At 35.1% G+C, this 12,848-nt stretch overlaps 1 protein-coding gene across 1 annotated transcript in view; it reads right to left on the bottom strand.

Moving 5' to 3' along the window:
- The window catches only part of TMEFF2 (transmembrane protein with EGF like and two follistatin like domains 2), a 348,665-nt gene that overhangs the window by 65,983 nt on the left and 269,834 nt on the right, over positions 1–12,848 (bottom strand). Inside the window, exons 6-7 of the mRNA XM_007948792.2 lie at positions 12,384–12,532; positions 11,612–11,671 (exon numbers count right to left, since the gene is read on the bottom strand). Coding sequence (XP_007946983.1) covers positions 11,612–11,671; positions 12,384–12,532 — 209 coding nt within the window. The remainder of the gene's footprint in view (positions 1–11,611; positions 11,672–12,383; positions 12,533–12,848) is intronic.

The following is a 12,848-nucleotide window of genomic DNA, read 5'->3' as shown; positions in this document are numbered from 1 at the left end:
TTTCTCCTGCTCTTCTGGCCTGCTTCTTTGGGCATCCCTGAGTTTCCCCTCCTCACCTAATCCCTTCGGCTGATTGCTCTTCTCTTTGGCTCCCTGGGTTTTACCCCTTTCTCCTGCTCTTCCGGCCTGCTACTCTGTGCTACATCCGTGCTTACCTTGCTCCCGGAGACCCGGTCCCTCTCGGCCAATAGAGCCAATAGAGGTAGGTTTTTTGTCTTCATGGGGAAGATGAAGAAATTAAAGTTCAGAAAGGTGAACTAATTCACTCAAGGTGGAATAGCCAATAGTAGGATAGCCAGTGTATAAACTCAGCCTTTTCTAATTTCATGGGTATAACCTCTAAACCAGCTGTCATATATTTATGGAAGAAAAACATATATAAATAACACCTCAAGGTGCACATGTTGTTTCAGAAGGAGCATTTCAAACAAGAAAAAGTGCCCATAAATGATATGGGATACATTATGAACTATAGCATAAGCACAGAGCGTCTACCAGGACCCGAGGCAACTCTTCAGTAGAAAACCTTCAACTGTATTGCAAATACAGTATCTATGTTTATCTATAACCATGAACATAACACAATATTACAGATGACTGGTTACATGATTTTATGGGGAAAACAATGAAAGCACAGAAGTTCAAAAGAATAGGAAAAATTGTGAGTTAGAGTTCATAGTAAGCTTTATGAGTTTTGCAGCACTCTAATGTAAATCCCAGAGGGGAAAATACTTGAATTGTGACACTTTCCCTTAGAAATCTTGGGGATATCTGACATCTTAATTCATTTCTTGGGCTTAAATATTCTAGGCTAGTCTTGTGGCATCTTAATAGCCTGGACAAATATTTTTATTTATTTCACTATTGATACCAATATTTGTGCTACAAGCTGCTGCCTGCATTTGCTACTGTTTATTTATTTCCTACAGATCAAATTACTGCCCCAGATCTAACATGCTTTCCAGTGAAATGTTCCTTGTGTTCATGAGCAAATGGTAAATGCTTCCATTTTAAATGTAGATTTTTGCAACTTGACTGAATTAATTCATGTTATTGTTATAAATGTGATATGAAGCCACTTTTTTATATATGTATGTCTACATATGGATAATGGAAGAGCAATTGAAGCACCTATTAGATAAATCAAGTTAAGTCCCCTATTTGCACGAGTGGTTGGTCAGTTTATCAAAGTGCTGTGTCTAGCCTCTATTTCATTTTCCCTAGTATTTGTATTCCCATTTAATTCAACTGACATAAAACAAATGAGGTAATGTGAGTGGGTTTTTGTAAAACTACAAGGTATTACAGGAGGTTAGTATTTGTGCTTTCTATTAATGTAGGATTACTTGGTAGCAAACACTGTTCCATTTAGTTTCTCTTGTCTGTATGGAGAAACAGGAAAAGGAACAGGAAAATTTAAAAAAGCAAACAATGTAACTTTTAAGACAGTAAAAGACACAGACATTTTTTTTAAAGTGAAGAGTAACTCCTTGAAGCATCTCACAGCATTGCAGATATAACGGTAAACCATTTTTTTGCATCTGGAATTCCCAAGGAGTTAGCCTTTAGGTTGTAGAGTCACCCCTATCCCCTAAGTACGTTAGGTAGTGGCACTTCTCTTCTAGTTCTTCATCCTTCAAATTTTGATGAATTCTGGAATTAGCGATAATAGTTTGAACTTTAGCTCTATCACGTACTCTTTTTATTTGATCTCGTTAAGTCTCTTTTTTCTTTACCTCATATTTCTGTAGCGAAGACTGAAGAAAACAAGACTCTGTAGATTGCAATGACTTCTACAGAAAACAAGTTACTATGACAGAAAACAATTCACTTAGACCATCTAGATACCTTTATCTTTTCAAGAATGTCAGTTTCCTCTTAATGTGGAAAAAATAGGTTGACAGAATATAAGTGTCATGGATGGTATTTAAAAGCAGCTTTAGAGGTGTAGTGGGTGAGGCATGAGGCTGCTAACCAGAAGGCTGTCAGTTCAAATCCACCAGCCTCTCTGTAGGAGGAAGATGAGGCAATCTACTTCCGTAACAATTTACAGCCTTGGAAACCCAATGGGGGCCACCAAGAGTCAGAATTGACTTGATGCAGAGGGTTGGATGGCACTTTGCTTCAATGTATAGTTCTGGTTTCTTTCTTCCATATTTCAGACCTTAGTATAAATTTACATTATTGCTTATCCTTATTTCAGACTCTTTGAGTGTTTTATTACCCAATTCCTGTTGAAACTACAGATACATGGGGAAGATAAGCTGAACCTACTCTCCCCCACAGCCATTTTTCCTCAGTATTCTATTTTTGTTTCCAATTTAGACACATACATAAATGTAACTCATTACTTCAGCCTAACACAGAAACAATATCATTGTTTATGCATATTTTAATGATATGTTCTAGAATCTTTTCATAAATTGATTTTAAAAAGTCACCAGCCATATGATGAGCCTCTTGGTGTATTTTGTAAAAATCATTGTTGAAAGTATTATCCAGTCTATGTTTTTCAGTGATACCTGGTTAAAAAAAAAAAAAAAAAAAAAAGTCTATTCTAAATATTTCTTTTAGATACAACATTCCAAAAACTTTGTGTTCCGTTTCCAAATGGATTATTTATTTTTTTTTATCAGACAGTAAAAGAAGCTTCATTTAGCAGAGACCTTGGTTGATCTGTTCAACCTCTGCAGAGCTCAGAGCAGTGGCTGGTATAGAGCAGGGCCTCCATAAATATTTGTTGAATGAATTGATTCAACCATAATTTCTTTTTTTTTTTCTTTACATTGGTTTCTAGGAAGCTTAGGGCTAAATGCAGTAACTATAATGGTTTATGTTGCTGATATATTCATTTCCCTCAACAGTCTGCTCTTCTGTTTTCAATTTCTCCTTAAACAATCTCATTGAATATATTTTAATTATAAGCCATGGCCAGCCGTTTCTGGAAATGGGCAGAAAATGTCATAAAATAAAACACATTTTTTTTTTTTTTGGTGATAAAAACCAAAATAGCTTAACTTCATGGTTGCTTTTTTCCTCCCTAACATCTAACAACTTATGAAATTAAGCATATCTTTAATGAAAAAATATGTAGCCTTTTTTTAAAAGCATGGCCAGTCTTTTAGACAGAAAAGCAACATAATCAGAAAATAAAGAAAAGACAAAATAGTTGAGCTTCATTTTTTTCCATTACAAAACATGAAGGTATATACTTTTTGAAGAAAATGTTGCAGATCTCAAGAGGTGCAAAACATTTGCTATTTTAAAACATCCAAAAGGAAAGTTAAAATATGAGCATTTGAAACAATACAAAGTCCTGAAAATCCTAGCTTCGTTTTATAACATTTGTATTCTTTAAATCTTTCTGTGGGTGAATCAACAGATCTAAATCTAGATCCAAGTCTTAGATTGATGAAGGGAGAATAGTATTAAGTGATCTGTTTAGCATATTTGATCTGGAGCCTGTCACCCTGCCTAGAAACAAAACATCTGAAGCTTTTGATTCAACACTTCCTAAAGCCTTGGGTCTCATTAAAGAAGAGAGGGCAGAAAAGAGACCTGGAGGAAGACACAATCAGAAAGTAATGTGGTGTCAACCTAAAAAATTCTTTGGTCTTCTGGGGCCGACTAGCTATGTGCCTGTGAGGATCATGACATTCACAGCTCCTTTCAAGTTCGGTCGCACTCTGGTCTATGACATATGCTTGTCTTGGAGTTATGACTCACTTACTTTGCATCTAAATTATGTAATTCAGCCTGGTTGTTACTGGAGTCCCTTTCTTGTAAATAATATTAAAAATGAGATGAGTTAATTTATTTTAAGATTAGATTTTCTTTAAAGTATGCCTTCACTTCTTTTCCTTTTATAATGAGAAATATATGTTCTTGTGTTAATAGCTTAGGACATTTCATTTTGTTTTACATTAGGTCACCATGAGTCAGAGCCAACTTGACAGCAACTAACAACATGGTAGGCTCAAGGGGGAGAGAAAAATGGAATTGGTAACGGTTTCTTAACCTCTAGTATTAAGGACATGTAAGAGAAAATGACTGTGTGTCAAGAAGGTCACTTTTCCCTGGTGGGGAAGTCTGCAAATGTTTATCTATCATGGGAAATGATGACATAAAATTAGCTGGGAGCCCATAGCAAACTTCTAGGAATGTGAGTCATACCATTCCTGTTTGCTCTCCTTGGGGAATTTTCAGCATGTGAAATAGAAATTCAGAGTATGACATACTGGCTCTGTATTTGGTTCGTTTTATCTTTCCAGTTTGTGTTCAAGAATTCAGGAAAATGCAAATACTTTTGGAAGACTAGGGATGTTGAGGAACATGGTTATCATTTAAATATGTCTAAGAGAGTATAAAGGAGCTCTGGTAGCATAGTGCCTAACGCATTTGACTGCTAACCAGAAGGATGGCTGTTCAAATCCACCAGCCACTCCTCGGAAAGAAGATGGGGCAATCTACTTCCGTAGTGATACTGCCTCGGAAACCCAAGGAGGGGTCGCTATGAGTCGGATCTGACTTAACAGTAGTGTGTTGCATTGTTGAAAAGAGTATAATTTAGTAATAACATCAACAATGATAAAGATATTTTAATTAGATGTCAGGTTATTTTTTATTTTTCTTTCTTTGGGAAGAACAAGAGAATGTGTATATGTATATGTATATGTATGGCTTAAAGAAGACCAAAAATTACAATGTCATTATTTTAAGACATATGAAGTTCACTCAGTAGTATGCATGTGCTGCTGCATGTTTGTGTATGAGTGTGCATACAATTGATACAAATGTCTTCAAGTAGGGCACAAGGCCAATGTCTTCCTTACAGAGTTATGGGGTAGAGGGAAGGAGGGTAAAAGAAAAGAAGAATTCTGGCACCAGAGAGGAAGACCAAGTCAAAGAAATATCTTGCTTGGTTGCTACTCTATGTCTTGCTCCATGTATACCCTGGAACAAGAGCCACAGTGAAGGTCTTCAGCACAACAGTTTTGGAAAGCCAGCATGAAAGCCTATAAATATTTTTCTTAAATGGTAGATTAGGAGAAGTACAGAATACAGTGTCAGCATGTTGTTGTTGTTGTTGTTATATGCCGCCGAGTTGTCTCTGACTCATAGCGACCCCTCCTTGGGCTTCTGAGCATACCTGGGTGAATTTCTAACTTTGTGAATGGTAAACTGCAACATTCTTTAATTCATTTATTCTTTCTGAGTTTCTGCTTTCTTACCTGTAAATTAATAATAATAACAATAGTAATAATAATACAAGTGTTATATACTATAGGGCAGTGGTAAGATACAAATAAGGCATTTCAAGTGAAAGTACACTTTATAAATTATAAATACACCTACTCCTCACTTATTGACTATCTTATTATATTCCACATTTACAACCATAGTGAAAAATCTACTATCCAACTATTTTGCACATTAACGATGTACATCTGGCAGTAAGAACGACAAGGTGAGAGGCAAGAGTAAAGCTGGTTGTGATGGTTAAAATTATGTGTCAGCTTGGCTGGGCCATGATTCTCAGTGGTTTGCCAGTTATGTAATGATGTAATTTGGCCGTCATGCAATGATTAATGATGCTTTATTTTGTGATATGATGCGATAATCCTCCATTTTTCACATAATGCCGATTTTTGCATAATGACTTGGCCTTTGGAAACTAATCATGTCTAGGAGTGAGTGTATTTATAAATATATCATTGTAGTTATAATACGCTCTAAAAATAAATGGATCTGAATTAAAAAAGAGTAGCAGGGAAGCAACTTGATTTATAGCTCTGTGTTTCAGGGAGATTAAACAAACAAAACAACAACAATAAAAATCTCTTGAGTTTTGAGAGTCATTATGTTTCCAACTTTTGTTCAAATCATTGGAAAATATCAACATTTCTACTGATATGCTTATACCAAAATAACTTAGGGAAACAAAAAAAGAAAAAAAAAAAGAACACTGCCATCAGGTTGATTTTGACTCGTAGTGACCCTATAGGGCAGAGCAGAACAGCCCCCACAGGGTTTGCAAGGCTGTAAATCTTTACGGAAGCAGACTGTCTCATCTTTTTCTTGCAGAGTGGCTCATGAGTGCAAACCCCTGACTTTTTGGTTAGAAGCTGAAAGCTTTAACCACTGTACCACCAAAGCTCCTCTGACTTATGGAAAAATTCTCTGAATCCTTCTGTTGACCACATCAATACAGTTTCATTCTCAAGAAGGAAAAGCAGAATTTTCAAGTATGCAGTCAATGTTTAATTAGGACTTTGAAACTTCAATTGACATTATCATTGCTCTTATCTTGATTTCAGATTTCAACAAGCATGTGCTTTTGAACTTTACTTTTATCTTAAAAGTTTTCCTTGGGAATTACTTAGTAAATCCAGTGTCAAACCAGAAACCCCTGATTCACACTGAATGTCTAAATATTTTTTATCTGCATGTATTTAGAAACCTACTATCTTTTCTTCTCAAGTTGAAGAAAGAAATAAAATAGGAAATAACATCAATTATAGGCATTGACACTGAAAATCAGAGATCATCCATTTGAAAACAAACCCTCACAAAAATTATTTTTGAAATCACAATTCAATCTCAAATCATTCTGAAAATGGACAAACTGTTAAAATTCATTATGAGATGACATCACAAACAGCTATAGATTTTAGTATGATATTTATTAATATAATTTTATAAAATGCTTATATTTGTGCATTGAAGCTGGTTAACTTGAAGGGTTCTTTGTTTCAGGGACAAAATTCTCAGGTACAGATTTGATTTTCCCATGAATCCAGTGATGAGTGTCTCAACGGAGAAACTCTTCCAAGGATGTTACATTTTCTTTCAAGAATTTCTCAAATGAACTAGTTTGTAAGTGCAAAGGAATTTTAAGCTCCAGTAGTCAGCAACTAAGGAGACCTGGTGGAGCAGTAGTTAAAGTGCTCAGCTGTAAAGCCAAAGGTTGGTAGCTGGAACCCACCAGCTACTCAGTGGAAGAAAGATGTGGTAGTCTGTTACTGCAAAGATTATACAGTCTTGGAAACTCCATGGCAGCAGTTCTACTCGGTCCTATAAAGCCAGTGTGAGTCAGAATTGAAGCATTGTTTTTTTTTTTTTTTTTTTTTGTTTTTTTTGATTTTGTAAGCAGCTCCTTGTGTGGAAGTGAGATTTTTATGAAGCCTCCAATTTTTTCAGACTGAAGTAAAATAAATTATGCTAAGTAGTGACTTATAAAATAGTCAAGATATAGTTATGGTTTATTACAAAAAATAAAATTTAAATTTTAGTTTTATTTTATTTAGAATTTAAAGTATATTTTACTAGTCTCAGACCTTGATTTTCCATTATCAACTTTTTTACATTCAAAGTTCTCCTGTGGATCAGCATACCCCAATGTGCATTGCTGGGAGCACTAGTACTGCAAAATGTGTCACAAAAAAATGTGCTATTCATTAAATACTTTTGGTATAATGTATAAGAACTTATTAAGAATTATTTTTAGGTGTGATTGTAGCATTATGATTTATTAAAAAAGGGTTTATCTTTTACAGATGCATGCTAAAGTATTTATGAATGAAATGATGTAATATCTGAGATTGCTTAAATATAATAAGGAAATTGGAAAAAGAATAGGTTGTGGATAGGGCAGGGTTAGCAATGGGTTGATGTTACTGGGTTTAAATGATGAGTACATGTAGGTTCATTATAGTAACCAGCACCCATTTGTGTATATTTTGTATGTACTAAAAATTCTTCATAACAAATAGTGAAAAAAAAAAAAAAAAGGTGTGTATTTCATCTCCCTAAGAGAGATATTACAATGCATGTAAGGACTCTGAAGAGTTCTGAGTTAAAGGATTCATTGGGTTAGTTGGGCGCTTCCCAAACTTGTCTGACCAGTAGACAATTCATTTTATAGAACACCTATTAAAGACTCTCCTTGACTTTGGGAATGGCTATAAAACAATACTTGTGTGTCAGTTTGTTGTTCTGTAGTGGTTTGAGTGTTGCTGTGATGCTGAAAGCTATGCCATTGGTATTTCAAATACCAGCAGAGTCACCCTGGTGGACAATTTCAGCAGAGTTTCCAGACTAAGAAAGACCAGAAAAAGGAGCAGGTAATCTACTTACAAAAAAGTTGGCTAAAGAAAACCTTATTAATAAAGGTAGAACGCTGCCTGATATAGTGCTGAAAGGGGAGCCCTTCAGGTTGGAGGCACTCAGAATACAATAGGGAGGAGCTGTCTCCTCAAAGTAGAACTGACCTTAGTGACATGTATGTTTCAGTAGCTTCCTTTGTAGATGTGGCACAACTCAAAATGTGAAGAAACTGCTGCAAATATCCATTACTAATCAAAATGTGGGATGTATGAAGTATGAATCCAAGAAAATTGGTTATTGTTGTTGTTTGCTGTCGAGTCGGACCAGACTCATAGCGACCCCTCCTTGGGTTTCCAAGGCAGTATCACCACTGAAGTAGATTGCTCCATCTTTCTTCCGAGGAGTGGCTGCTGGGTTTGAACCGCCAGCCTTCTGGTTAGTAGTCAAATGCCTTAGGCACTGCACTACCAGAGCTCCCAAGAAAATTGGTAGACATCAACAATGAAATGGAATGCATAAAGATCAGTATCTTAGGCACTAGTGAGATGTAATGTACTGGCACTGGACAAAGTAAAGTATACATTTTCAGAGATCTGGAGTTAGAAAACCAAAAGAGAAGAACACACTTGGCATTTCTCAAACTGAAAGAACTGAAGATAAAATCCAAGCTTCGAGTTGCAATATTGAAGGATTCTATAGGTAAAATATTGAGCTATCCAGGAACTATCAAAAGAAGATGGAAGGAATACAGAGTCACTGTACCAAAAAGGAACTGGTCAATATTCAACCATTTCAGAAAGTAGCACCTGATCAAAAACCAGTGATACTGAAGGAAGAAGGCCTAGCTGCACTGCTGCCATTGGCAAAAACGAGGCTCCAGAAATTGACAGAATACCAATAGAGATGTTTCAACAAATGGATGCAATGTGAGACATGCTCACTTATCTGGGCCAAGAAATTTGGAAAAGAGGTACCTGGCAAATCACCTGGAAGAGATCCATATTTTCACCCATTCTAAACAATGGTAACCCAAAGGAATGCGGAGATTATGGAACAATATCATTAATATCACATGCATTTAATTTTGTTGAAGATAATTCATAAACAGTTGTAGTAGTACATTAATAGGAAACTGCCAGAAATTCAAACCAGATTCAGAGGAAGACATGGAACAAGGGATCTCATTAATGATGTCAGATGGATTTGGCTGAAACCAGAAAATACAAGAAAGGTGTTTACCTGTGTTTTACTGACTATGCAAAGGTATTTGACTGTGTGGATAATAATAAATTATTGATAGCATTGCAATCAAATTCCTTGAATCTACAATCAATGCCCATGGAAGTACCAGTTAAGAAATCAAACAACTTATTGCATTGAGCAAATCTGCTGCAAAGTACCTCCTTAAAGTATTAAAAAGCCAAGATGTCACTTTGAGGATAAGGTGCACCTGACTCAAGGCATGGCATTTTCAGTTGCTTCATATTCATGTAAAAACTGGACAATGAGTAAGGAAGACCAAAGAAGAATTGATATACTTGAAGTATGGTGTTGGAGAAGAATATTAAATATACTGTGCCTGAAGAATGGATAAATCTGTCTTGGAAGAAGTACAGCTAGAATGATCCTTGTTGTTGTGGTTGTTATGTGCCATCGAGTAGGACCCGACTCATAGTGACCCCTCTTTGGGTTTCCGAGGCAGTATCACTATGGAAGTAGATTGCCCAACCTTCCTTCCGAGGAGTGGCTGGTGGGTTTGAACCACCAGCCTCCTGGTTAGCAGTCAAGTGCCTTAGGCACTACACTACCAGAGCTCCCAGAATGATCCTTAGAAGGGAGGATATCAATACTTACTTCATCTCATGAACTTTGGTCATGCTATCAGGAGGAACCAATTCCTCGAGAAGGTTATCATACTTGGTGAAGTACAAGGCTAGTGAAAATGAGGAAGTCCCTCAACAAGATTGACTGACACAGTGGCTGTAACAATGGTTCAAACGTAGCAACAATTATGAAGATGGTGTAGGACTGGACAGTGTTATCATTCTGTTGTGCATAGGGTTGCTATGAGTCAGAACTTACTCAATGGTACCTAAAAAACAACTACAACACAAAATAATAAAACTAATTTTTTTTTTTCCCAAAGGATCATTGTTCATGGTAATTCTAGGATTCAGGCATGTGAAAAGTTTTATATACATATTGAAAAATATTCTTATGACAGATAAAAAACAACAACAAAAAAAAAAAGAACAAATCCACTGTTGGCGAGTTGGATCTGACTCACAGTGACCCCTCCTTGGGTTTCTGAGGCAGTTTCTCTACACAAGTAGATTGCCCAACCTTCCTTGTGAGGAGTGGCTGGTGGGTTTGAACTGCCAGGCTTCTGGTTAGCAGTCAAATGCCTTAGGCACTACACTACCAGAGGTCCTTTATGGCAGATAGAAAATAAAAAATAGAAATCTTTTTATCATTTTCAAATTCTGAAAGATTTAAGGTATCTTTAAGTAAAATATCTGATTGAGTATAAATAAAATATCTGATCTATTACTAGAACAGCTGATCAATTTCACTAAACTTTACATTACACACACACACACACACACATATATATTAGAAATATTATTAAAGAAAATGAATCTTCAGAAACAAAGAGTGGATGGTAATACATATTGTAAAGATAAGAAACAATTTTGTTTGATTGAAAATCAACCATAAATTTCATTAAAACACTTAATAGCTAAATGGAAAACTGTTAAAACAAACAAACAAAAAAACATGTTATGTAACATCATTATTTTATAGCCTCAATATTTTTTTTATTTTTATATCTAAAATCTAATAATTTAATAAAATTGCATAAATTATTTTTCAAACAAGGGAAATTATACTATATAGAGATATTCATCAAAATAAAATCCCATAATTGCTGAATAAGATTTTATATAAAATTATATATAAAATGTTTTATGAATTTGAATGCCTTAGAAGCTATGTTTTAGTTTCTAAATAAATTGAAGGAATTTATTATTTTAATATAGATTATACATACCATTTGAACATTGCATCTAAATAGAAACAAACTTATTATTTATTGCTGTCCTTTTTAGCTTTTCAGAGGATGGAAAACTTTTTTTATTATTAACTTTTATGAAAATTCAAACAAGAACATTTGCATTTATTACAATATACTGCCAAAAATTGCATTAATTTCCTTTGATGCCCATTAATTTGATAAATGTTTTGTCATTTGTACCATTTGCACTGTCAAAACAAGTTAATTATATCTTACTGACATTTTTGACAATTGCTTTAACTCTGGCAAAAATAAGAGTGTCTTATTTGCTTCAACAAAAATCCACTCTTGCCTACTGAAAGCTTGAACTAAGCAAGAGAATTCCACCACACCAGAAGTCTTACAAGGTTCCATTTAGTGTCCATTATAAAACAATGATTCCCCAGGACTCTTTTATGGAAGTATTTTGTAGTAGAAAATATTATGTACCTGCATAATCTGTTCTTGCGTAATGCCCATCTTCGGATTTAGTAGTTGTAGTTGTGTTATCTGTGTTAAAATATGACAGTAACAATAAAGATTGATTAATTGTTTCCTAAATAGCTAATGTCAGCCTTATATTATACCTCCAATAATATCTCCATTGCAATTAAGGAATTGTTACAGCTATCATTCTAACCAATCTAACCAAAACAAGGACAGATTTGCATTGTCAGTTTCTATCTGACTGCAAAGAATAGAATGATGACTACTTTCTAAAATTTGGGATAAGGGGAAGGTTCTCAACTGCAACAGAGATAAGTGGTTTAAAAGAATGAGCAACAAACCAGAACAGTTTGGTCCTCAACAAGAAATGAAATAGACTATTGTGATTTGTCTGGCTTTCTGCTAAATGAGCACATAAAAGCAGAGTGACTTGCTGTTCATTTCAATGTTGTCTAATAAACAGTTTCTTTGCTAAAAATTACTTAAATTAAAAATCATATTTCTTTTTTCCTCTGTGAGGAGAATGTCTTTTGTCTTTTGCTCATGTCATTGTGAAGACACAGTCCCAACATACAGGAAAAACATATGGACTGTTGCTGATACTGTCTAAAACTCCTGTAATCAACACAAATGCTACAAGACTCTACTATCCTTTATAAACCAAAACTGTTTTTCAGAAATGAAATAGCTGCCTAATAAGGGGTTATCTACACTTTTCATTTCTGCACAAAGACTTAAAAACATTCTTTGAAATGAATTCTGGTATGAACATTACCTTGACATCGACCCAAAGACATGACTTCAATTTTCTCCTGTTTCTGACATGACGCTTCTTTGATTTGACATGCGTTATCATAAGATTTCCCATCAGAAGCGCAGAGGGGATTGAAGTTGGTTTGAGAGCAGTCAATGTTGCACACACACCTAAAGGAAGAGAGAGAAATCAAAATATGTAACATCAATAGTGTTGCTACCACATTATGAATAAAACACAAAGTGAAAGAATTGCTAGGCTGGCAAAATGCAAGTTGGCAAAATTGAATTGTATTGTTCCAGGGAAGTTTCTTTACTTTTCTATCTGAGATGAAAGGAAATACCGAATTAATAGGAAATAATTAAAACAATTGAGCAATGGATGAAAAACGAAAAGGGGAAATGCAGAAAATGATCATCAGTTAATCTCTGCCTGTGGAACTTCTAAAACATATACATAAAACTGCCCTGCTGAGGCCTGTGCAAT

The sequence above is a fragment of the Orycteropus afer genome, unplaced genomic scaffold, assembly GCF_000298275.1.
Source record: "Orycteropus afer afer isolate SDZICR_OR568_19922 unplaced genomic scaffold, OryAfe1.0 scaffold00001, whole genome shotgun sequence".
NCBI lineage: Eukaryota > Metazoa > Chordata > Mammalia > Tubulidentata > Orycteropodidae > Orycteropus > Orycteropus afer.
Note: the sequence above shows the minus strand (reverse complement) of the source record. Positions and strands in the feature narration are given on the sequence as shown.